The sequence below is a fragment of the Vombatus ursinus genome, unplaced genomic scaffold (genome assembly GCF_900497805.2).
Source record: "Vombatus ursinus unplaced genomic scaffold, bare-nosed wombat genome assembly UNPS02014768.1, whole genome shotgun sequence".
NCBI classification, from domain to species: Eukaryota; Metazoa; Chordata; class Mammalia; order Diprotodontia; family Vombatidae; genus Vombatus; species Vombatus ursinus.
Genome location: NW_020954546.1, coordinates 2,466,990 through 2,493,040, shown reverse-complemented (window position 1 = coordinate 2,493,040; position 26,051 = coordinate 2,466,990). Strand labels below are relative to the sequence as shown.

The following is a 26,051-nucleotide window of genomic DNA, read 5'->3' as shown; positions in this document are numbered from 1 at the left end:
TTTGCTAAATATTCCCCAATTACATTTTAATCTGACTTGGGCTGCCCCCAGGAGAGTTGTGAGGCTGTAGGTTTGACACATCTAGACTACATGATTCATGAGGCTCATTGAAATGCTGAGATTCTATATGCCAATGACTATTGGCATTTGTAGATGCTGCAGATCAATATTTCTTCCTTTAATAGAGGAATTGTGATGAGTCCAGTGGGGAGGGGCTATCATTACATTATTCCCTAGTTTGGTCCTTACTTCCAATACAGCTTCAAGGTGAGGTTCTCTTCAAAGTTAGAGAATTAGAAGGTAATTGGAAAGTATCCCAGGGCCCAATGTAACTGTCAGAAGGTGGGAAGGAACTGCTTGTTTTGAGAAACTAACACTCTCTCTCTCTCTCTCTCTCTCTCTCTCTCTCTCTCTCCCCCCCCCCCTCCCTCTCTCTCTCTCTCTCTCTCTCTCTCTCTCTCTCTCTCTCTCTCTTTCTCTCATCTATTTCCCAAAGACCCTGACTTGGAACTTCAGCCCCTAAGGCCAGTGGAAAAGTGGTAGGGACCCTTCCAAAGTGGGATCTGAAACAGATGCATCTCGAAGTCTTCTGATTCCTCTACTTGTCTCTCCACTGATACTCTTCCTCCTATATGACACAGGGCTTTGTAACATGATATGAAAGGTATTTGACATCTCTAACATCTAATTTCTTAGGAGAGGACTCACACAGAGTTTGGGACCTTAGCTAGTCTCCTCTATCATAGAATGTCAACAGCCTGCTGTCCTGTCCTATGGAAGAGGAGAATTTGTCTTTGATCTGGCTCTGAATAGGTGGAATAACAAAGACTTAAATCAGGGGTTTTTCACCTTTTTGGTGTCATGGACTCACCTTTTTGCAGTTTGGGAAAGTCTCTGGACCCTTTCTCAGAATAATGCTTTTAAATGTATAAAATAAAATGCATAGGATTATAAAACCAATTATACTAAAATACTTCTATTCAAATATTAAAAAACAAAACAAATTCATGGAACCCAGGTTAAGAACTCTTGATTTAAATGTAAGACTGTGCCCTAACCTCTCCCCTTATCTGTACTCTCTCTCTGTATCCCTATGTAATCTCGAATATTAGAACCAATGTTTTGCCCATAGGTATCATTTGTTGCAAATATCCTAATATACCTTTTTATAGGAGATCTCCTATGATAGGGCATATTTTATCTCATAGTTGTTGGGGAGAAGAATATATAGCGTTTTAACTTGTCTTCCTGCCTCCAGTTTCTACCCTTTCTAATGCATCATGTTTAGTACTGAAAGGTCATTAAAAAACATTTTTATTCTGAATTTACCAGATAACAAATAAAATGAGTACTTCCACAAACAAAGTAGAACAGAAAAAGAGGATTGCAAATGAAACTGCAAATCTTTCTTATGTACAGTTTGCTTTTCCCTTTAAGTATATAATAAATTAAAAATGTGACTCTCAAAGTTGTCTTGATTATCTGTGTTTCCCTCTGGCCTTTCTGTTCTCTTCCGAACATTCAAAAATGCTTCAATGACCCTCCCCACCCCGTTTTTTAACAGCCCCTTCTCCCACCTACCTTTTCCTTTGAAAATAAAAGAAAAACAGAAGCAAAACTTTTGCAACAAATATGCACAATGAAGCAAAACAAATTTCCACATTGGCCAAGACCCAAAATGTCTGTCTCATTCCATAGCTTGAGTCCATCACCTTTCTGTCAGGAAGTGGGTAGTATAAAACATCTTTAGGTCTTTGGAATCATGGTTGATCATGGCATTGATGAGAGTTCTTAAGTCTTTCACAGTTGTTTGTCTTTGTAATGTTGTCTTTATATTATAAAGCATTCTCCTTCTTTTGCTTATTCTGTAAGGTCAATTTTCCAAAAATATTGTTCTTACTGTATCAACCTCTTGATAAAAACCAAACAAAATAATAATAACCCACAACAACAAACAACCCATCTCTCCTTTGCCTACAGGATGTTGTATTACAGCTTTGTTAGCTTAGCATTAGAGTTTTTCCATAATCTGTTGTTTGCTTACCTTCCCAGCCTTATCTCACCCTATCCTCTAACATAAACCCTTCAATCAGACTAATTATATTAATTTGACCAAACTATTAGTTGTTCTTCAATGTCTGTTTTCACCTTCACCTAGTCTCTTCATTTTCCCTGATTGTTATTCCCTCTCTCCTCTCCACTTAGAGGATTCTACTCATTCTTTAAACTCCAACTTAAATTTATCTTCCATTAAGTTTTACTTGACCCCCTCCCCCCAGCCTGAAGTCTTCTCATTTTGATCCAATGGGAACATTTCTTTCCTTTGAAATTAAAACATTACTTGTATGATTATCATATTCTATCATATCATAATCATATTGTACCTTTGTGACATCTTATGTTGTCTAATTTCCCATGAATGTTTTATATCTTGATTCCCCAACTTGATTGTTAGTTCCTTGAGATTTTGTCCTATTAAATCTTTGTATCTCTCAGACAAAGTGTCTTGTACATCATAGGTGTTCGATAATGATTTGTTAATTGATGGAAGGAACACACTTACTCTATGACCTGGATCCATTAATCACTTCCTGTTTTCCATCTTCATTTTCTCTCTCACCACTGGCTGCTTCCTTTCCGACTATAAGACATATCTTAAAAACAACATTCCTGGGACCCTGCTACAGATACAGTGGGTATGATGCTGGCCAGACTTCTGGATAGAAGTCCTTACACACTATTTTCATCTTAGATTACTCATTCACTTGTTAACCCCTTGCAAACAGGATTTTATAGCCTACCAATCTTGAAATTGCTTTCTTCAAAGTCATCAATGAACTTTCAATCATGAAATCCAATGGACTTCAAATTTTTTCCAAAGTATTTTAATTTTTGTTGTTCTGAACTTTGCAAACATCAACAAACATTCCAATTCCAATTCCAAAGAACAAAGAAGATTGTATATGAAGGTAGGAAGTGAGCCAAGAAGGTGGAGTAGCTGGAAGTGCAGCTGAACTCCCTTTCACGATTCCTCCACAAAAACACAACAGATGGAGTCCTGATGAGTAAATCCAAGAAAAAAAAATCACAGTGAGTAATTTTTCCAACTTATGGAGGCATAAAGAGACAGATGAGGGTATGTAGATACTGGGGATTCAGGTCTAGCCATGAATAGTCATGAGTAACATTCTAACAGAGGCACTGAAAGAGGGCTGAGGTTGAGCACCATGGCAAGACCTCCCAGACCAACAGAGAGTGACCTCACCTTGTGCAGGATGCAGGAAAAGGCTGGCAGTGGGCAGCTCTGTTGCTTACTGCCCAGTTCTTGGTCACAGATACAGTGGGTGACTAAAGAGGGGACCTGCCCTTAATGGTGGCAGTCTGGGGCAAGAAGCAGTTGTGGGCCCTAGGCTATGTATTGAGCAAGCGGCAAGCACAGAAGCGAGCAGCATATCTGTGGTTTGGACTTGAGGGATTAGAGATGGGTCTTAGTTTCAGCCCCTGGCCCAATCTGAAGTTTGCAGGGAAATAAACTAAATGAGCCAAAAATATGAGAAAAGGAAGCAACTCTTCTCATTAGACAACATGCTCCCAAGGACTGAACCCAGTTTGAACCTCATGCTTGGGTCCAGAGCAGACAGACCCCATTAGGGAGAGGAAATGGGTATCATGCTCTAGCTTCTTGGGATTGCTGCTTCCACAGCAGGAATCCCAGACTAAAGGGGAACCTACAGTCCTGTCACTCTGAAGCTGCAAAGATTTTTCACTTGGCACTTAGTTAGAAAATAATTTACAGAAGTTAAAAAAAATATTAATGTGTACTCATAAACGAGCCCAGCATGGCCCAAGCACTCTGGAGTGAGGTCATTGAGGGAATTCATTGCAATCTCACCTCAAGCAAGCATCAGCCTGAAGTGGATTTTACTAAAGTTTTAATTAGCTCTAGGAACTTGTCAAAGTGTATTAGTTAGGGGCAGCGAGGTGGTGCAACGGATAGAGCACCAGCCCTGGATTCAGGAGGACCTGAGTTCAAATCTGGCCTCAGACACATAACACTTATTAGCTGTGTGACCCTGGGCAAGTCATTTAACCCCATTGGCTAGCCAAAATTAAAAAAAAAGTGCATTAGTTGTCTTAAAAGTGGAAAATCCCATTGTTGAAAAGGTGACATTGCCACAATGCTTTAAAATTCAGTTTTAAGGAAAAGGTAGAACCAAGGTGGGGCAGCTAGGTGGCTCAGTGGATATAGCATTTGACCTGGAGTCAGGAAGATGAGTTTTCTTGCGTTTAAATCTGGCCTTAGACACTTAAGAGCTGTGTGATCATGGTCAAGTCACTTAACCCTGTTTGCCTCAGTTCCTTACCTGTAAAATAAGCTAGAGAAGAAAATGGCAAACTACTCTAGTATCTTTGCCAAAAAAAACCCCAAAACAAACCCAAATGGGGTCACAAAGAGTCGGACATGATGAAAATGACTGAACAACAACAAAGAGCTAAGGCGTCAGAGGAGTTGGAAGAGGTAGTCAGGCTTTTCCTTTTCCCCACCAACAATTCCTCCAAATGGACCTAGAAATTGGAAAATCCATGAAAAAATCAGCGAGTTATTTTTCTAGCTCAAGTCCACATTGGAAGGCAGAGAAGCCAGAGAAGTCTGCAGTCCTTGGTGATGGCATCTGGCCAGGAACTGTAGCACAGAGCACTCCAAGGCAAGAGGAGGCTTGCACCAGGACAAGAAGGGGCCCCACATCCAGCACCGAAGGGCCTACATTTGTCCAGGGTCAGAAGGGGTGCAAACTGAAAACTCTGCTGCTTATCACCTAGTTCCAAGCCAAGACTAAATTGGAGGGAGAGTTGGTGTGTGATTTTTTTGTCTGAAGATGATTGTACCTTCAATGCAATCTCTGAAGCTGAGATGCAACAAAGTATGGATCGATTTTCTGCTGCTTGTGCTAATTTTGGCCTGACAATTAACACCAAGAAAACACAGGTTCTCCACCAGCCAACACTGTACCATCCATATGTGGAATCATCAGTAATAGCAAATGGAGAAATTTTGAATGCTGTGGATAAGTTCACTTATCTTGGCAGTATACTTTCCAGGGATGTACTCATAGATGAGGTTGATACATGTATCGCCAGAGCTAGCTCAGTGTTTGGAAGGTTCCAAAGGAAAGTGTTGAAGAGAAGAGGTATTAGACTGTCTACCAAACCGAAGGTCTACAGAGCTGTTGTGTTGACGTCATTGTTGTATTCCTATGAAACCCGGACACTGTACCAATGCCATGCCAGGAAACTGAATCTCTTCCATTTGAATTGTCTTAGGAAGATTCTAAAGATCACCTGGCAAGATAAGGTACTGGACACTGAAGTCCTTTCTTGAGCTAAACTGCCAAGTATTCAAACTCTACTGCACAGAGTGCAACTCTGATGGGCTGAATGCCAAATGTATGCTTGCCTAAAAGACTATTTTATGGAGAACTCACGCAAGGCAAGTGCTCACATGAAGGGCAGAAGCAATACAAGGATACTCTCAAGATCTCTCTGAAGAACTTTGGAATTGATTGTGTATCATGGGAGACACTGGCACAGAACTGCCCAGCATGGTGTGCCCACATCAGAGAAGATGCTGCGCTCTACAAGCAAAGCAGAATTAAAGTGGCTCAAAAGAAACATGAAATGTGCAAATTCAGAGACATCTCCACCCCAAATGTTCACGTGGACCAGTTGTGCCCAACCTGTGGCACAGCCTTCAGAGCTTGGATTGGTCTGATCAGCCACAGTAGGACACAGTATACCTTGACGCTGACGTGGTGACGTCATTTTGGTCTTCTTACAGAATGAAAGACACCAACAGGCAACCAACCTGAATCCCTGGACTCCTTGTCCTATTGCCTATCACACCTTGCCAAACACCAGTCTCAGTTACTCATGCCATCTGCTCCCTCTTCTCCTATTCATCTAGTACTGAACAGAGCTGGAGAAAATCACAAAACTGTGCTGACTGGCCCCTTAGGACCGGGCCTGAAGCATTATAGGTATTTCATAGTGCTCTGTCAACATGTTCCCTACATTCAACCGCGCTCTTTGCAAGAATGCAACCGTTCTATTCCTCCCTATTAATGTTTTCTCATTTTTCTTAGCAGCTATTTACATACCTTTTCACTGCTCCTCAAGCCTCCCATACCACCTTTTTCCAGTCTTGGCTGAGGACATTATTTCACTGAAAAATTCCCTTCTTCATCTCCTATCCCTTAGACATCTTCACCCACTAGCTCTTCCTTTACTCGTCTCAGATAAAGAGGGGGCATTTCTTGCCAAAGCAAATCTCTTTATATACATCTTTGATCCCATTCCCTTCCTTTTTCCCACAGACCGTCATTGCAATTCCCACTGTCTCTCTGTCCCCTGGCTTCCTCTACTACCTACAAACACGTCTGTCTCCCAATCCTTAAAAACAGAACCCCTCACCTGATCTGACCATCCTTGCTGTTATCCTGTCTTTCTACCCTTTCCTAGCTAAACTTCAGACATTTACAGTGTCTCCACTTCCTCTCCTTTCACTTTCTAAACCCTTTAAAATCTGGCTTCTGACCTCATCATTAAACTGAAACTGCACTTTCCAATTTTACCAATGATCTTTTTTTTTTTTTTTGGCTAGGCAATGGGGTTAAGTGACTTGCCCAGGGTCACACAGCTAGTGTTAAGTGTCTGAGGCTGCATTTGAACTCAGGTCCTCCTGAATCCAGGGCCGGTGCTCTATCCACTGCGCCACCTAGCTGCCCCTCCAATGATCTCTTAATTGCAAAGTCCAATGACTTTCTCTGTACTCATCTTTCTTGACCTCTCTTCTCCTGAATACTCTCTCTTAAGTTTCTGTCATTAGTCTCTTGCATCTCCAAGAATATCTGCCTGTTCCTTCTTAGTTCTTCATTTGTCATGCCCACTAATTGTGGGTGTGCCCCAGAGGGCTGTCATGAATTCTCTTCTCTCTATATTTTATGGGGGTTCCCATGGGTTCAATTATTATCTTGTTAGTTAAATAATAAACATCTATTAAGTACCTATAATGTTTCAGGCCCGGTCCTAAGGGCTGGGGATACAAAAAGTGGCAAAGAGCTTACAATCTAACTGGAAAGGCAAGTAAAGATGCATAAACAAGTTATATACAGGTTAAGTTGGAAATAATTAAAAGGGAAAGGTTGGGAAAAGCTTCCTGTATGTAGATAGGATTTTAGTTGGGACTGGGAAGCCAGTGGAAAGCATTTCAAGAATGGGAGGTACCCAGAGAAAATGCCTGGAGCTGAGATGGGGCGTGAAGTGTAAGAAGACCGGAAAGATAGGAGAGGGCTAGGTTGTGAAGGGCTTTGAAGGCCAAACAGATAATTTTGCATTTGCTCCTGGAGGTGAAAGAGAGCCTCTGTAGTTTATTAAATAGATGATGTGTTTGGATTTGCACTTAAGGAAAATTACTTTAATGACTGGAGGAAAGATTGGAACAGGGAAAGACTTGAGGCCAGTGGACCTACCAGCAGGTTATTGCAATAGTCCAGGTGTGAAGTGATGAGGGATTGCACCAGGGTGATGGCAGTTTGAGAGATGTTGCAAAGGTTAAATCGACAGGCCTGGGGAACAGATTGGATGTGTGTGTGATGGTGAGGAATCCAGGACGACTCCTAGGTTGTGAGCCTGAGGGACTGGGAAGATGGTGTTTCTCTCAACAGTAATAGGTGGGGGAGAAGGCCAGGGGAAGAGTTTAGGGGGAAAGACAGTAAGTTTTGTTTTATACATATTGAGTTTCAAATGTCTACTGGTCATCCAGTTCAAGATGTCTAAAAGGCAGTTGAGATGGGTCAGCAGTGAGACTGGGGCAGGAAAGGTAGATTTGAGAATCCTTAGCAGAGATGGTAATTAAATCTTTGGGAGTTGAAAACATCACCAAGTAGTACAGAAGGCCCAGGACAGAAGCCCAAGGGACACCTAAGGTTATAGGGTGTGATCTGGAGGAGGTTTCAGTAAAGGAGATAGAGGAACAGTCAGATAGGTAGGAGGGAAAGTAGTAAGGTGGCATCCTGAAAATCTATAGAAAAAAGTATTGAGGAGTGATCAACAGGGTCAAAGACTGCAAAGAGGTCATAGAGAATGAGGACTGAGGAAAGGCCATTGGATTCAGTAATTAAGAGATCACTGGTTACTTTGGAGAGAGTTTTGCTGGAATGACAAAGTCAGATGCCAAATTGTAAGGGGTTAAGAATGAGAGGAGAGAAAGTGGAAGTACCTGTTTGTATCTCTATGTAAATGATTCCTTGATCTATCTACTCACCCCTAACCTGACTTCCCAGTTTCAGTTTCCCATCACCAATTTCTCTCCCCTCTCCAATCCATCCATCAGTCCCCTGCCAATGATTTTCTGAAAACACAGTTCTGTCTGCGTCAGCCTCCCTACTTAAACTACAGGGAACCCCTAGGAACTCTAGGATCAAATACATCCTGTCTGGTGTTTAAGACCCTTTACCACCTGGCCCCCTCCTGCCTTTGGAGTTGTCTTCACCTCTCCACGTAACTAAAATATGGACCTGGAAAACTTGATGCTTCACGTCCTGTCTTTTCACTGGATATCTCCCATGCCTGGAATGGTCCCCCTCTTCTCCACTCCCTGACTTCACCAAAGACTCAGCTCGAATCCCACCTTCTGTCCCTTCCCCTATACTGTACAGATCTAGGATATACAGCATGTTGTCTCCCCATTAGAATGTGCTCCTTGAGGGCAGGGACCATGTTTCTGCCTAAGTGCTTAGAACTTAGTCTTATGGATGGACTTAAGAGTTTTATTGCTATTAGAATAAAACATAGGCTTAGATTCTTAAAATCTAGCCACTGCTTACCCATGTTCAGACTCCGTAAGAGTCTGCCCAACATGACTGATGTTCTAATAAACCTTGTCTTTGGCTGAAAAAAATAAAAGAACAAAGCATAAACTGTTTGGCTTTTAAGAGCCTTCACAACCTTGCCCCAATTTCCTACCTCATTGCATGTTATCCTTCTATCAAACCAAATTGGCTTTCTCTCTGCTACTCAGAGAATGCTTCACCCTACTGACTTTGCAATGTCTGTCCCAGGTGCCTACACTACTGAAAACTTCCTCTTCGCAGCTGCTTTATAAAATCCTTCAAGACACAGCTCAAGTACCATCTTCTATATGAAGTCTTTTCTAAACCATTTCTCACTCCCAAATGCTAGTGCCCTCCATTACTTTGAACCATATATGTGTATATGTCTTCTGCTACATGAGTGTGTGTATATATATGTACATATTCACACACACACACACGCATGTGTGTGCATCACATACTTGTAGCCCTGTTCGAATTTAAGCTAAAGAACTGTTTCATTCTTTGTATCTCTAGTAGCAAGCAGTGCCTGGAACATAGTGGTGCTTAATAAATGCTTGCTGATTTTTCCATCTCAGAAATGTCAGTTGCATCCATGCCTTCCATTCCGTTCCGTTGCCATTGCCTGGGCAACAGTACAGGCCATCTTTCTCTCATTTTCCTTTTGCTCTTTAATCAAGCTTTTTGAAGGTGGGGAGGTAGGGGAGGTTTCTGGTTTTAGTGCCCCCTAGGCTGCCTAAGATTTAAGTCTTATGTGGTTACATGGTAGGGGGACCATGTTTGGGTAGCTTCTCCATCTGCTTCCAACCCAATTTTTTTCCTTCTTAGGCCCCCTTCCTCCCATCTTTAGAAGTGCTTGAACTGATCCACTGGGCTGTTTGGAAATCACCTTAGATAGAGGGAGAGGGGGAAATCTGGAATGAAGGGGTTAGTGTCAGACTAACAGAAAAGTCATAAAGGGTGATTTTCTTTAGGTCTCCTCAGCTACAGGCGATTCTGCAGCTTAGTACATAGCTTATTGAATGCACAATCCTATTTATAAGGCCAGAGCTTCTCATATCTGCTTGGTTACAGAGATTGAATGGAGAGTTTTCACATATGGGATGGGAGGACAAGTCCTCACTGAGGGGTGACAGAAGCCCCTCCACAATTCAAGCACATTCATTTAACCCTTGCAAAATCCCAACTGAATTCAGGAATAATGTATTTGGTGCAAAGAACAACAGCCTAATGTCATTTTTTTTTGAAACCCCTTGCCAGGCCCCTTCCTCTTTGCTTCTTGTACACTTGACATAAATGCCGTTTACTCAAAAAATGCCAGACACAGATCTGTCTCCTGACTCCTACAGAAGTGGGCTCCAGTAAGTCTAATTCTTTGGACTCTTAAGTATTTGGTGCTGTTGCATATACACTGACTACTTCCCTAACTCTGAATGGTCACCTAGTAAATGCTTATTAGTGGTCACATAAGTGCTAATAATAATATGGCTGGTCCAGAACAAAGCCTATTATTACTACTCAAAAGAACATGATCTGTTAGCAGTGGACGTACACTCTTATCATAAAAACACAAATCTGGAGTTGGGAACAAATAGAACGCAGTTAATACTTTACAGAGCAGACAGTAAATTTATGGAACCTATTACCTCAAAAAGTCTTATAGGCTATAAATGTAATAGGTTCGAAAAGTGTTTAGGTAAATTACTGAGTGGATAGTTTCTTAACAGGTTATTAAAGGGAGCTGAGAATGAGCAGGCTCACATCCATAACCATTTCCTCCAGTGTCCTTCCATACCACTGTCAGATGAATGTTGAACTACATGGCTAATGTATCTGACTTAATATGGCACTGCCTATAGTGTCACTGTCTTTGGTAACTCTCATACGTGGGGGAAAGGTACAACCCATAAACAATCTCTTAATAAGGTTTGTCCAAGTACTGACATTTATCCCTTAGCTGACAGGTCTGCAGCAGGAACTGGAGACTAGGAATAGGAAACATCAATAGTAAATATATTTAACTTTGTACAACATTTACAGTTTACAATGCTCACATAAAATGGTTTTGCATTTTAGACCTAGAATATTGAGAGAGGAAAACACACCGCGTTTTGGTATTCAGGAAAGTTCTCAAAATACATGAATGCAAAAAAAAAATAAAAATAAAAATACTTGTACCATTTCCCCCCAGAATTCTCTCGTAGTTTCTCATTTTATCCTCGTTCACCCACCACTAAAAGAAGTGGCATTTGCAGTCTTTCGCCACGCCTCCCGCCTCTCACAACAGAGCTCCCTTCACCCTCCAGTCCTGAGACAGCAGATCTTGCAGCTCTCCCTCATCGTCGCTGTCGAGGTTCTCCTCCTCCTTTTTCTGCAATTCCCTCAAAGTCAGCACTTCCTTCAGTTTACCTTTCAGGACGTCCTGGCGGTCCCGGAGGACCTCCACCCGACGGTAGCACTCGATCTGCTCGTCGATCTCGCCGATCTGCCGGTCCAGCCGCCCCTCCTCGTCCTCCTCGGCCACGATGGCCTCGGAAATCGTGTTGACCTGCCTCATGGCCTTCTGGAACTCGTCCCACTCCTTGTCCATCTGGTCCTTGGGCGCATCCACTTTCCGCACTCTGGCGTCGATCTCGGGGTCGTCGAAGAAGCCCTCGGGCAGAGCCTCGGCCGTGTTCTCCCGCCTCTCCACCACCTTCTCTTGCACCTCGGCCTTCTGGATGGACCCCGAATGGGAGACGACGGGGGCCGTCGGGGCGTCCTGGTCGAAGAAGTCGGGGGGCAGCGCGCTGGGCGCAGGCTCCTGCGAGGAAGAAGGGTGCGCGGGGGCCGGGTTCTCGCTCTTTGCTTCTTTTTCCTCTTCTTCCTCCTCTTCCTCGTCGTCGTCGTCTCCGTAGTCCGGGAGCAAACTCAGCCCCGACGCTTTTCGGGGGGCCTCCTTCGCGCCTGAGTCAAAGAAGTCCACGGGCAGCCCGGGGGCTGCGGGAGCGGCTCGCGCTCTCTTCGCGTCGGCCGGGCCGTCCGGCTCGGGGCCGGTTCTCTTGGCCGGCGGCGGCGGCGGCAGCGGCGGCTGCGCGGGGCCCGGCCCAGGCTCCTTGGGCCCCTTCAGCAGCGCCACCTTCTCCTTGTGCTGCTTGCCCAGGACGTGCGTGGGCCACAGCAGCTCGCTCTTCACGGGGACGCCGCACAGCGCGCAGCTCAGCTGCCCCAAGCGGTTGTACTTGGCGAAGGGGGACTCCACTCGCTTCCGGCTGGCGCTGAGCCGCTGCTTCTCGGACTTCATGAGCCGCCGCAGCTCGTCCTGCTTCACCGTCCGCTTCCCGGCCGACGCGGGCGACGCCATCTCGGCGGCCGGACTCAGCGGGAGCAGCTTCGCTTCCGGCTCCCAGCTCCTCTTCCACAACATCCGTCCGCGTCACTTCCGGCCGCGGCATGCCGGATCGCGGATTGGACGGGGGTCTGACCAATGAGAAAAGGGGCGGGCTGTTTCTCGCAGCCGCCGGGGTCGAGTGCAGACGTTGGTTGCGGGCGTTGGTTGCGGCCCTGTTCGATCAAGCTCATCTGTTTTTTTTCTTCTTCTTCTTTTTTGGCCTTTTTTTTTTAGAGGAGCGCTGGGATGGCGGCTGTGAAGGCTCTCAACCCCCGGGCGGAGGTGGCGCGAGCCCAAGCAGCGCTGTCAGTTAATATCTGCGCGGCCCGGGGGCTACAAGACGTATTGAGGACCAACCTGGGGCCCAAGGGCACCATGAAAATGTGAGGGGAGGGAGGCGGTGGCGCGCAGTACGGTGGCCGTTTAGAACGCCGGGGCGTGGCTCGCGGAGGGGGCGTGGCCTGTGGCGTGTTCTGATCCCTAGGGAGCGGGGGGAGGGGGAAGGAGGGGAGGGGGGCGTGGTCCCAACTCTGTTTAGGGCGAGGAGACGCTTAAAGTAGCCCATTCCCCACTGCCTCCCTCCGGGGATGGTAGTGGGAGAGAGCACAGGTTCTGGCGTCCGAGAACTTGAGTTCAAATATCACCTTTGCCAGTTTCGCTGTGTGACCGTGGGGTCACAACCTCTTTGAGCCTTAGGTTCTTCATCTGACAAATAAGGAGGTTCATTAGATAGCCTGCAAGGCCCCCACCAGCTATAGACCTGGATGGAAGGAAGGAAAAGAATAAGTACTTTTTAAGCACCTACTATGTGCTGAGCTCATTACAAGTATCTTATTTGATCCTCACAACAATAGGTGTTCTTATTATACCTACTTTATAGCTGAGTACACAGAGGCAAGGGGTGGCTAGGTGGTGAAGTGGATAGAGCACTGGGTTTAGAACCAGACTCACTGAGTTCTAATTGGGCCTCACTAACTGTGTGACCCTGGGCAAGTCGCTTAATCCTGTTTGCCTTAGTTGTCTCATCTGTCAAATGAGCTGGAGAAGGAAATGGCAAAACACTCCAGGATCTTTGCCAAGAAAACCCCAAATGGGGTCGTGAAGAGTTGGACATACTGGAAAATGACATTCCTGAGGCGGACATTAAATAACTTGCCCAGGGTCACACAGCTTGTATTTGAGGAAGCATTTGAACCCAGGTGTTCCAGACTTCCAGCTCAGCGTTCAATCCAGGGCACCCCGTGGCTTGACTCTGTCCTGCTGAAAGGAGCAAAACCCTCCCTGACTCTCATTTTCTGTGTGGTGGCTCCTGTTTTAAACTGCCTGCGCTACTCAGGGCTCTGCAGGTGCTGTTCCCCAAGTGGCTAGCAGACCTAGCCCTTGAAGCAAGGGAGCTGCCTTCCCGTGACCAGGGCTGAGAAGAGTAAGTTTAGGGTCACAGAAAAATGAAAAGCAACTTTGGATCATGAGACCATAGAACAAGAGCTGGAAGGGACCTTTCAGGTCATTTAGTTCTGACGCCTTGTTTTACTGATGAGAAAATGGGCTCAGGTTAAGAGACTTGCCTAAGGTCACACCAGGTGACAGCTTATTGGATTTAAACTGGATTTAAAAATAATAGCTGTAGAATAAGTATATAATAATATAGTGCATTAAGGTTTACAAAGTGCTTTCATCTTACTTTATGTTCACAACTATGGAAGGAAGGTGCTGTTATTATTTCCATTTTACAGATGAGGAAACTGAGGCCGACAGATGTTAAATAACTTGCCCAGGGTTACTACAGCTATTAAGTGTCTGAGGCTAGATTTGAACTTAGATTTTCTAGATTCTAAGTTGCTTGTTCTATCCACTGTTCCACCATTCTACCCTTCTAGTCATAAGTGTTTAAGAGTAGAGATCATAAAGAGATAGGGACTGGACTTGTAATTTCATTGATATAAATAACTCCCTGAATAAGGAAACTCCCTCTCCCCCTGTGGATTGGTGGTTCTCTGCAGTTTAAAGTCAGAGAGTTGTTTAAATCAGTCACATGTCATGGGAACATAAATCTTTAAAAGTAAAAGTCTATCCAGAAGGATTGTGGAGTAGTGGAAAGGACATGTGATTTGAAGTCAGGGCCTGGTATGGCTCACCCCTTTGTATCCACTAAGTTCTTTCTAATACACTAAGATGTGTATAGGATCATATATTTATAATTGGAAGGAACTTGAGAGGTTCCTAAATGCGGAAAGGCAGGCACAGAAAGGTTTTGCTTAGATCAGTTACACAGCTAGTGAGTGCCTGGGTGGCCTCTGGGTCCAGTGCTCCATTTCTTATACCAAACTGCCTTTCACCAGTTGCATGGCCCTAGGTAAGTCCCTTAGGGCCTCAGTTTCTTTATGTATAAAATGAGGGGGCTGAATTAGAGAAGCAGCAGCAGGTGGTGGATCGAGGACGGGATTTGGAGTCAGAAAGAGCTGGGTTCAAACACTGCCTCACACAATCTCTCAGCAGTTTTTTCATCTGGAAAATGAGAGTGTGATAGCTACTCTATGGCTTCTAAGCTCCCTTCTAGTTCTAAATCTATGCTTATAAACCCATTTCTGTTTTGCATAATGGTTAATGGTATACTTTTAATGAGACTGGTGCAGGAACAACAAACCTAGCCTGGGTTCCTGGCAGAAATCAGTACATCAGGATGTCAGGCATTTCCTGGATTAAGCCTTTCTTCTAAAGTGTTGGAGGGATAGAATGACTGGAGGCTGGGCATAATCCTACACTTTTAGTGGGAGTGTGGAGGTGAAATTTCCAGACCTTCAGCAGCATAAAGGATTCTGAGGACTAGCGAGTGAAGTGCACTACCATTTTAAATTCAATTTTATTTTCATATTTGCATTTTACCCACCCTCACCCCACTGTTGAGAATGAAAGAAAAATAAAACCTGTCACAAACCTGTATAGTCATCAAAATAAATGCATGAATAGGCCATGTTAAAAAAAAAATTGTCGATCATATCACTTTTCTGTCTGGAGGTGGGTAGCATGTTTCATCATGAATCCTCAGGATTGTGGTTGGTTATTGTGTTGATCAGAATTCCCAAGTCCAAGTTGTTTGTCTCTGCAGTATTGTTGTTATTATATAAATTATCATAAACTATTTAATGTTGAATGAAGTAAAATGATAAACCTTTAGATGAGCATAAGATTTGCTTTTTGGTAGCTCTTCTTGTTCAAGGAGGAAGCATCTGAATGGACGGATGAATTAGGGTCTGGGAGGAAAGGAAGAAGAGAAGGGTCATATATTTATGCTGAAAGAGTTCATCCGGTCTAATCCTTTCATTTTACAGATAAGTAAACTAAGCCCTAGAGAGGTTACTTGACTTGTCCAAGGTCACAAAGTTAGTAAGGTAACAGAGGAGAGGGCTTTTGACCTCTGACTCCAAATCCAGTGTTCTTTCTAATATATTAAACTTTTTGGAAGACAAGGGTGGAGGCAGAAAGAGAGAAGAACACCGAAGAAGGAAAGAAATGTTAAGAGTGATGAGATAAAGGGAGGCTTGATAGGTTCCTAGATGAATTTGTTTCATTTAATCACTGTAGACCTCTAATTACCCTTCTCTTTAAACCTGTAGAACCTCCATTTTTGAATGAGTTGGCTCTAGCAGCTCACCTAAGAGGAAAATTATTTTCTAGACTGCAGTGATGGTGGCCAGAATACTAGGACTATGGGGAACACTTGGAGGTTTCCATATCAGTTTTTGAGTATTGTAGAGAATCCAGCTCTTTGAATTTAAGTTGGGTTGATAGGTGGCAAATGATAGAGGAGTAGTGGCAAGCATTCTTTTACCATATGCATTTATTAATAACAAATTGTTCTTTGAACAGGCTTGTTTCTGGTGCAGGAGACATTAAACTTACCAAAGATGGCAATGTTCTGCTCCATGAAATGGTGAGCTATCCATGCTTGCTTTCCCCATAATATTTATAAGCAGACATTAAGAAAAAGAAGAATGCTAATCTAGATTTTTTTTAATCCAAAATAGGCACTTAAAACTGTAGTGTTAAGATAAATTAGGTTAACTTCCACTTGTCAGCAGCTTTTAAAATTTTATATGTATCCTGAAAAATGGCTGAGGAATACCTTTAAGTTAAAGTCATTTTAAAAACACACTATCTTATTCTATGTTATCAGGGAACAATCAGTCACCCTTTGCAATTTTAGTAAATGTATTCATCTTTGAGATGGAAGGATTTAATCTTATGTTGGAAGTGTCATGTCAACATAATACATGCCACAGCAATTGTTTTATTGTACATTTTTCTGCAGTCTTGAACTTTGAGATGGGTGTACTAGCCAATTAACTTCTTTGTTTAGCTTGTTTCAGAATAGTTCTACTCACCTAATAGAGACTAAATAGGAAGAGTTTTGAAATTTATGAAATGAAGCTCAATTTCATCTTTGTATTTGTTGACTGAATGTAGAGTATTGATACTCTAATTAGCCTGCTTATTGCTTTGCTTTTCCTTTTACTCATCACTTATTTCATTTTAAAGAAATCTGTTGTCTCCTTTGTAGCAAATTCAGCACCCAACAGCTTCTTTGATAGCAAAAGTAGCAACAGCCCAAGATGACATCACTGGTGATGGCACCACTTCAAATGTTCTGATTATTGGAGAGCTCCTGAAACAGGCAGATCTCTACATCTCAGAGGTATTTACATTTCATGATATATTTTATTCTGAAAGGAAAATAATGTGTGTCGAGTCAAGTGAATTAAGTTTAAAGAATAACCTTGTGTTAGTGGAATTATGTGTTTTCTGAGATTTGATTTACCCATTTTGACAAAAGAGTAGTTCATTAATTAAATTGTGTCTCCATGTATATTTATTGACTCAACAGAATGTAAATAAAAGAAAATAATAGTGCAAAAAGTTGAGTGACTGTTTATTGAGAGATTTTTGTAACTGATTTGCAATATGGCTCCTACTTCTAACCTTCTTTTCTACCCATATTAGCCCCATTGCACTTAAATATACCATATTTAGTACCATTTCTATGCCTTTTTTTCAGGCTCTTCCTTCTCCCTACAATGTCCTTAGCTTTTCTTTTCAACATTCACAGCTTACTGATCCCTCAGGACCTAGCTCAAGTCACATTTTCTTTCTTTCTTTCTTTCTTTCTTTCTTTCTTTCTTTCTTTCTTTCTTTCTTTCTTTCTTTCTTTCTTTCTTTCTTTCTTTTTTGTTTTGTTTTGTTTTTAGGCAATTGAGGTTAAGTGACTTGCCCAGGTCACACAGCTAGTAAGTGTCAAGGGTTTGGTCTGAGACTGGATTTGAACTCAGGAACTCCTGACTTCAGGGTCGGTGCTCTATCCACTGTGCCACCTAGCTGTCCTCTCAAGTCACATTTTCTAACTCTACATCATACTTGCAATAACCTTTTCTTCCTTGTAACTTCTATAGCATTTATTGTCTATACTGCTATCTCTCCTATACTGCTTTGTGACATCTTTCATATGGTGGTCTTGTATTGCTATTTAATTTTAAATGCAGGTCTGTCTAGTTTTCCCAGATAGATTGTAGCATCCTTTAAATCAGGAGCTGTCATCCAACCTCACAGCTCTCCTTCTTGTTCAAAAGAATGTCACGAGAAACTTTGTCAGATGCCTTGGTGAACTGTGGATATACTGTATTTATCTCCCTGATGCCCCGTTCTCTTTAGCCTGTCAAAGAAGGGAATGAGGTTAGTTTGATATGATTTTTTTTTAGTGGAGCCATGCTGATTTTTAGTGATTAGTACTGGTCTTTCTAAGTGCTCACACATCATTCAATAGTAATTTGTTCTGTAATTTAGTTGGTCTAGTTACAGAGAGATTTTTATAGTCTCTGGAATATGGATTTTGAAATTGGAGACTACATTTGGTTATTTGTGTGGCCTCCAGTCTTCCTACACTTCTCTGTTACTCTCAGTTCTTCAAAATTCACTGATAATTATTTAGTAATAACCTCCACAAGTTCTTTTTAATAAAGGATAAAAATTTTGGGTCAGGACACTGTAACTCATTTAGAGCAACTTGCTGTTCTTGTACTAGTTCCTTGGGCTTCAATTCCCTCTTAACTATTTTATTTTACCCTTTACAGGCTAAAGATAGTTTTCTTTGATAGAGAGGATAGAATAGGAGCAAAGGAGGAGTTTGAGTAGTTACAGTCTCTTTCTGTTTGCTAATATGGCACCATCCTCCTCAAGCACAAGACCTAGCCTTTCCTTATTCTTCTTATTCTAAATGTAGCCTAAAAAGTTCTTTGTGCTGTTGATGAAGAATGCTGCCCACTTCCTGACAAAGATGTAATAGCTTAAATACTCACAGTGACATACACATTTTTGGACATGACCAGTATGGGAACTTCTTTTGCTTCACAATTTATATTTGTTACCAGTGTTTTGTTTTTGTTTTCTTTTTTTTGAGGTGGGGTGGGGTGGGGTGGGAAAGAAATAAAAGGGAAAGAAAATAAATACTTGTTAATTGGAAAAAAAATTTAATTAAAAAAAGTCCTTTGTGGTGTCTTTAGCATTTTTTGCAAATTTTATTTCATTTTATTCTAAGCTTCATCCTTTCTAAAATTCTTATAGATCCATGTTACTTTTTTTCTTCTTCTTCCTTAGTTATGTGCCTTGGTGTCTTATGTTTTGTAATGTTATTTTCTCTTGTGAATTAGATGTCTTGACCACCATTTTTTTTTCTTTCTTTCTATGCCATCCATGATCTCTATAATATACAGATTTACAGTTTTATCTGGGAATTCTTCCTCCTCAGTTTTTAGTTTAAAGTCTTCTTGATATATTGACAAGCTTTCAGTCAAATACATTCTTCTCAGTCATCATGGAATGTGTTCTATCTTCAGTCAAGCATTCGTTGTTTCTCGTAGATTTGGAAAATCAAATACCATTCTTTAACACAACCTACATGGCAAATATACACTTCTTTTATCTTACTTTCTCTTCCAAAGTCCCAGCCTGCAAATGGAAGAAGAAATGAAAATTAACTAATTTCCTTTGGTTCTTCATTTCCCTACCTAGAGGACTTCATCATTCCCAGTTTCATAGTTTCAGAGTTTCTTTTGGTGACATGATATGCCCTCACATAAGTCACTACAACTGAGTGATAGTTAGCAGATTTGTTAAATATCACCAGACTCTCCTTCGGGTTCTGGAAATAAATATGTTCCAGGTTCTAGGGGTCTGAGGCCTCCTGATACAAGTGTTGCCTTAGAAATGGGACTGCCTCACTTTGGGGGGAGATTCACAGATGCAATAAAGCTGAGCAAGAGGAACACATTACATCATAAGTGAGTTCCATGAATATCTGTGCCCTGGTTCCCCAAATTAACTACTTCCTTTAGCTCTAGACAGACAAAAACAGTGGTAACCGTTGCTTGTCATCTTCCACAGAGAGCACTGATAGAACCATTCCCCCTGAGAACTTAATCAGCAATTGAGACTTTTGGGGAGATATAGACACATTCATAAGAAGAAAAGAGGGCCACGCTCTCCCCAGAACCTCTCCAACCATCTTTAAATAACACAATAAAAGAATTCCTGAAGCGGCAGAACCCGCAAGAGGACAGGGTGAAATAATTTTCCAGCCAAAGACAACTTAGAAGGTTTGCAGGAAAGGTCTGTTGCATCTGGGTGAGAGTGGAACACAGTCCAGCACAGGCCGAGCCAGCACAGATCAGGCCCCAGCAAACCAGGAGCAGGCCTTGGGAGTCACTGAATCAGCAGTGGCAGTAGCTGCTTCTGGAGCTGTCAGCCCACAGATGGTAAAGGGATTGAACAACCGATCAGAAGGAGATTACAAGGGTATCTTTGCTGGCACTGGGGACAGGACTCTGTTGCTTTGCCCATACCCAGGTCTGGGTCATAGTTGTGGGTGTGGGCAAGGAGGAGCACTAGCACAGCAGAGCTTTCAGCTGCAGTGGAGTAGGGCAGTTCACAGTTCCAGGGCAGGTAAGAATGCTTGTGTTAACTCACAGACCAGAGCACAGATCAGAAGAGTAGTAAATGCACCTCTCCTTAGATCTTACCACCTTGGAAGAACTGAAAACCTACAAGTCCCTAGAAGTATCTCTGAAAACAATTGCACAAAACCCCTGAAGATTAAGACAGTATGTCCTCCATCCTGGAAGCAAAGCCCCCCTTTAATAAAGAGTTAAAAATCAAGAAATAGACTGAAAAAATGGGCAAACAACAGAAAAATTATGACCATAGAAAGTTACTATGGTGAAAAGGAAGATCAAAACACACACTCAGAAGAAGAGAACTATAACTAAATCAAAGCTCCAGCATCCAGAGCTTCCAAGAAAAATATGTATTGGTCTCAGGCCATGGAAGAGGTCAAAAAGGATTTTGGAAATCAAGTAAGATGTAGAAGAAAAATTGGAAAAGAAATGAGAGTGATGCAAGAAAATAATGAAAAAAGGGTCAACAGCTTGGTAAAGGAGACACAAAAAGAACTGAAGAATATAACACCTTAAAAAACAGAATAGGCCAAATGATAAAAGAGGTACAAAAAGCCAATGAGGAAAAGAATGCCTTGAAAAGCAGAATTGGCTAAATGGAAAAAAAAGGCACAAAAATTCACTGAAGAAAAGACTCCTTAAGGGAAGCACAAAACTGGGAAAGAATTTTTACAACCAGTGTCTCTGATGTGGGCCTCCTTTCTAAAATATATAGAGAACTGAGTCAAATTTATAAGGATATAAGTCATTCCCCAATGAATAAATGGTCAAAGGATATGAACAGGCAGTTCTCAGATGAAAAAATTAAAGCCATCTATAGTCATATGAAAAAATGCTGTAAATCACTATTGATTAGAGAAATGCAAATCAAAACAACTCTGAGGTACCATATTACACCTATCAGATTGGCCAACATGACAAAACAGGAAAATGATACATACTGGAGAAGATGTGGGAAAATTGGAACACTAATGCATTGTTGGTGGAATTGTGAACTGATCCAAACATTTTGGAGAGCAATTTGGAACTAAGCTCAAAGGGCTATAAAAATGTACATACCCTTTGACCAAGCAATAGCACTTCTAGGGCTGTATCCCAAAGAGATCATACAGATGGGAAAAGGAGCCACATGTACAAAAATATTCATAGCAGCTCTTTTTTGTGGTTACAAAGAATTGGAAATTGAAGGGATGCCCATCAGTTGGGGAATGGCTGAACAAGTTGTGGTATATAGATGTAATGGAATACATTTATAAGAAATGATGGGCAGGCAGACTTCAGAAAAACCTGGAAAAAGTTGTATGGATTGATGCTGATTGAAGTGAGCAGAACCAGGAGAACATTGTACACAGTAACAGCCATGTTGTGCGATGACAACATTGACAGACTTAGCTCTTCTCAGCAATGCAAGGATCTAAGACATCTCCAAAAGTTTCATGATGGAAAATGCTATCCACATCCAAAGAAAGAACTATGGAGTTTGAATGCAGATCAAAGCATACTATTTGCTCTTTTTTTCCTTCTGTTTTGTTTTGTTTTCTATTTCTTGTGGTTCCTCCTATTGGTTCTTATTCTTCCTTACAACATGACTAATGTGAAAATATGTTTAATAGGAATGTAGATGGATAGCCTATATCAGATTGTGTGACATTTTGGGGAGGGAGGTGGAAAGGGAGGGGGAGAAACATTTAAAATTCAAAAGCTTATGGAAGTGATTGTTGATAACTCAAAATAAATTAATAAAAAAGAAAAAAAAAGAAAAGACTCCTTAAAAAGTAGAATTAGCCAAATGGAAAAGTAGTTACAAAAGCTAACTGGAGAAAATAATTGCTTAAAAATCCGAATTGAGCAAATGGAAGCTAATGACTTTAAGAGAAATCAAGAAACAATAAAAGAAAACCAAAAGAATGAAAAAATAGAAGACAATGTGAAATATCCCATCGGAAAAACAACTGACCTGGAAAATAGATCCAGGAGAGAGAATTTTAAAATTATGGGATTATCTGAAAGTCATGATTAAAAAAAAAAAAACCTAGACATCATATTTCAAGAAATTGCCAAGGAAAACTGCCCTGATATTCTAGGCATGGGTGGGAAACCTACAGCCTTGAGGTCACGTGTCATCCTCTAAGTCCTCAAGTGAGGCCCTTTGACTGAATCCAAACTTCACAGAACAAATCCCCTTAATAAAAGGATTTGTTTATTAAAACTTGGACTCAGTCAAAAGGCTGCACCCAAGAACCTAGAAGGCCACATGTGGCCTTGAGGTTCCCCACCTCTGTTCTAGAGGGTGAAATAGAAATTGAAAGAATACAATGATCATCTCCTGAAAGAGATCCCAAAATGAAAACTCCCAGGAATCTTATAGCCAAATTTCGGATCTCCCAGGTCAAATAGAGAATATTGCAGCCAACCAGAAAGAAACAATTCAAGTATTGTAGAGCCACAAGGTAACACAAGATTTAGCAGCTTCTACATTAAAGAGTCAGACGGCTTGGAATATGATATTCTGGAGGGCAAAGAAGTCAGGATTACAACTAAGAATCATCTACCCAGCAAAATATAATCCTTCAAGGGAAAAAATGGATATTGAATAAAATAGAGGACTTTCAAGCATTTTTGATGAAAAGACCAGAGCTGAATAGAAAATTTTACTTTCAAATATAAGACTCAAGAGAAGCATAAAAAAGTAAATAGGAAAGGGAAATCATAAGGGATTTAATTAACTGTTTACATTCCTACATGGGAAGATGATACTTGTAACTCAAAAACTTTCACATTATTAGCACAGCTAGGAGTATATATAGACAGAGGGCACAGGTATGAGTTGAATATGAAATGAAAAAGCTAAAAAAATAAAATTAAGGAGTGAGAAAGAGGAATGCATTGGGGGAAAGGGAAAGGAAAGGGTAGAGTGGGGCAAATTATTTCACCTAAAAGGCAGGAAAAAGCTTTTACAGTGGAGGGAAAGATGGGGAAGTATGTGTGTGTGGGAAAGTGAGTGAACCTTACTCTCATCAGTATTTGCTGAAAGAGAAAATAGCTTACACACTCAATTGAATATAGACATCTATCTTACCCTATAGAAAAATAGGAGGGGAAGGGGATAAGAGAAGGGGGCAGGTGATTAGAAGGGGCAGCGGTAGTCAGAAACAAAACACTTTTGAGAGGGGACAGGGTGAAAGGAGAGAGAGAGAATAGGACAAACGGGGTGTGGGAAGGAATAGGGTGGAGGGAAATACATTTAGCAATCATGACTGAAAAAAAATTTTGAAGCAGTTTTCTATGATAAAGGCCTCATTTCTCAAATACATAGAGAACTAAGTCAAATTTATAAAAATAGGAGCCATTCCCCAATTGATAAATGATCAAGAGATATGAACAATTTTCAGGTGAAGTAATTAAAACCATATGAGAAGGTGCTCTAAATCACTACTGATGGGAGGAATACAAATTAAAACAATTTTGAGGTAGATTTATTAGATTGGCTAATAGGACAGAAAAGGAGAATGATAAATGTTGGAGGGGATGTAGGAAAAATGAGACATTAATGCATGGTTGGTGGAGTTGTGAATTGATTCAAACTTTTTTTTGTAATTTTATTTTTTTTAGTAAATTCATTTATTTTTAATTTTCAACATTCACTTTCATAAGATTTTGAGTTCCAAATTTTCTCCCCATCTCCCCCCTCCCATCACCCCAAGACGGCATGTAAATTGATGTAGGCTCAACAAATACATTCATATTAAACCTATTTTCACATTAGTCATGTTGTAAAGAACTAGAACCAATGGGAGAAACCATGAGAAAGAAGAAACAAATAAAAAAAGAGAGAGAAAACAAATAATATGCTTTGATCTGCATTCAGACTCCATAGTTCTTTTTCTGAATGTGGACAGCATTTTCCATCATGAGTCTTTTGGAGTTGTCTTAGATCCTTTCATTGCTGAGAAGAGATGAGTCTATCAAAATTGGTCATCACACAATGTGGCTGTTACTGTGTACAATGTTCTCCTGGTTCTGCTTACTTCACTCAGCATCAGTTCATGTAAGTCTTTCCAGGTTTTTCTGAGGTCTGCCTGCTCATTATTTCTTATAGCGCATCGTATTCCATTATATTCATACACCACAACTTGTTTAGCCATTCCCCAACTGTTGGGCATCTCCTCAATTTCCAATTTTTTACCACCACAAAAAGAACTGCTATAAATATTTTTGTACATGTGGGTCCTTTTCCCATTTGTATGATCTTTTTGAGATACAACCCTAGAAGTGCTATTGCTGGGTCAAAATATAGCCCTTTGGGCATAGTTCCAAATTACTCTTAAATGGTTGGATCAGTTTACAACTCCACCAACAATGCATTAGCATTCCAATATTTCCACATCTTCTCCAACATTTATCATTTTCCTGTTTTGTCATGTTGGTCAATCTGATATGTGTGATGTGGTACCTCAGAGTTGCTTAATTTGCATTTCTCTAATCGATAGTGACTTCGAGCATTTTTTCATATGACAATAGATAGCTTTAATTTCTTTGTCTAAAAACTGCCTGTTCGTATCCTTTAACCATTTATCAATTGGGGAATGACTTGTGTTCTTATAGATTTGACTCAGTTCTCTATATATTTTAGAAATGAGACCCTTATCAGAGACAGATTCAACCATTCTTTAGAGTAGTTTGGAACTATGCCCAAAGGGCTATAAAGCCATGCTTACCCTTTGACCTAGCAGTGCCACTACTAGGTCTGTATCCAAAAAGAGATAAAAAACAGAAGGGAAGAGGACCTGTATGTACAGAAATATTTATAGCAGCTCTTTTCTGGTGGTAGGGAGTTGGAAATTGGGAGGATGCCCATCAATTGAAGAATGACTGAACAAATTGTGCTGAGTGATTGTGATGGAATATTGTTGTGCTATAAGAAATGATGAGCAGGATGTTCTCAGAAAAACGTGGAAAGACTTATATGAGCTGGTGTGAAGTAAAGTGTACTCACAAAGTAACAGCAATATTGTAAGATGATCAGCTGTGAATGACTTAGCTCTTCTCAGCAATATAGTGATCCAAGACATCTCTGAAGGACTTAATGATAAAAAACGCTATCCATCCCCAGACAAGGAATTGGTGTCTAAATTCTTTATTTTTCTTGAGTTTTTTTGGCTGTGTTTTCTTTCACAGTATGACTAATATGGAAATATGTTTTGCATGACTATATGTGTATAATCTATATTGGATTGCTTGCCTTCTCAATGAGAGGGGTGGGGAGGGAAGAAGGGAGAGAATTTGGAACAAAGTTTTTAAAAAGATGTTGTTAAAATTGTTTTGACACGTAATTGGGGAAAAAATAAAATACTAAATACGTTTTTAAAAAAGAAAAAGAAGAAAAGAGGGCCTACAAATCCCAGATACTATGACTTTCCACGCTTGAGAGAGAGCTGGCTTAATCCTCTTCGTCTCATGATCCAGGCTTTTTCAAAACCATGTTCTTGTGAGGTAGAATAGTGGTGTCTCACTGTCACCAGCATGCCACTCCAGCTGATTCCTTGGTTAAATACACTTCAGGCCACTCTGATCCTTAGAGTGGAATTGTTAAAAGTTATTTCCTATGCTAATCAGCTTTGAATACCAGTGCCTTCCATAGTACTCAGTACACCCTGCTTATGAGGCTGCTGACAGTGTCTTTTCTCTTAGGTGTATTCTTTCCTTCTGTTCACCAAACCAGTTCCCTGAGTTGGTCTTTCTGGGTCCCTTTGGGTGGAAGTATCACCAGGCTGAGATCACAAATGTCCTTAA

At 41.3% G+C, this 26,051-nt stretch overlaps 2 protein-coding genes across 3 annotated transcripts in view; one reads left to right on the top strand and one right to left on the bottom strand.

Annotated features, from left to right (window-relative positions):
• Window positions 1-10,880: 10,880 nt before the first annotated feature.
• Window positions 10,881-12,258, bottom strand: LOC114043202 (zinc finger protein 830-like). The gene has a single exon (XM_027862236.1). It carries the CDS (start codon window positions 12,229-12,231, stop codon window positions 11,167-11,169), a length of 1,065 nt encoding a protein of 354 aa, XP_027718037.1. The 5' UTR covers window positions 12,232-12,258; the 3' UTR covers window positions 10,881-11,166.
• Window positions 12,259-12,487: 229 nt separating this feature from the next.
• The window catches only part of LOC114043177 (T-complex protein 1 subunit zeta-like), a 37,874-nt gene continuing 24,310 nt past the window's right edge, over window positions 12,488-26,051 (top strand). For both annotated transcript variants that reach the window (XM_027862184.1, XM_027862185.1), the window contains exons 1-3: window positions 12,488-12,641; window positions 16,126-16,189; window positions 16,817-16,951. In XM_027862184.1, coding sequence (XP_027717985.1) covers window positions 12,505-12,641; window positions 16,126-16,189; window positions 16,817-16,951 — 336 coding nt within the window. In that variant the 5' untranslated portion in view covers window positions 12,488-12,504. The remainder of the gene's footprint in view (window positions 12,642-16,125; window positions 16,190-16,816; window positions 16,952-26,051) is intronic.

What these genes read in the sequence shown, in the direction of transcription:
- LOC114043202 (XM_027862236.1), bottom strand. Translation starts at nt 12,231, where the DNA reads ATGGCGTCGCCCGCGTCGGCCGGGAAGCGGACGGTGAAGCAGGACGAG.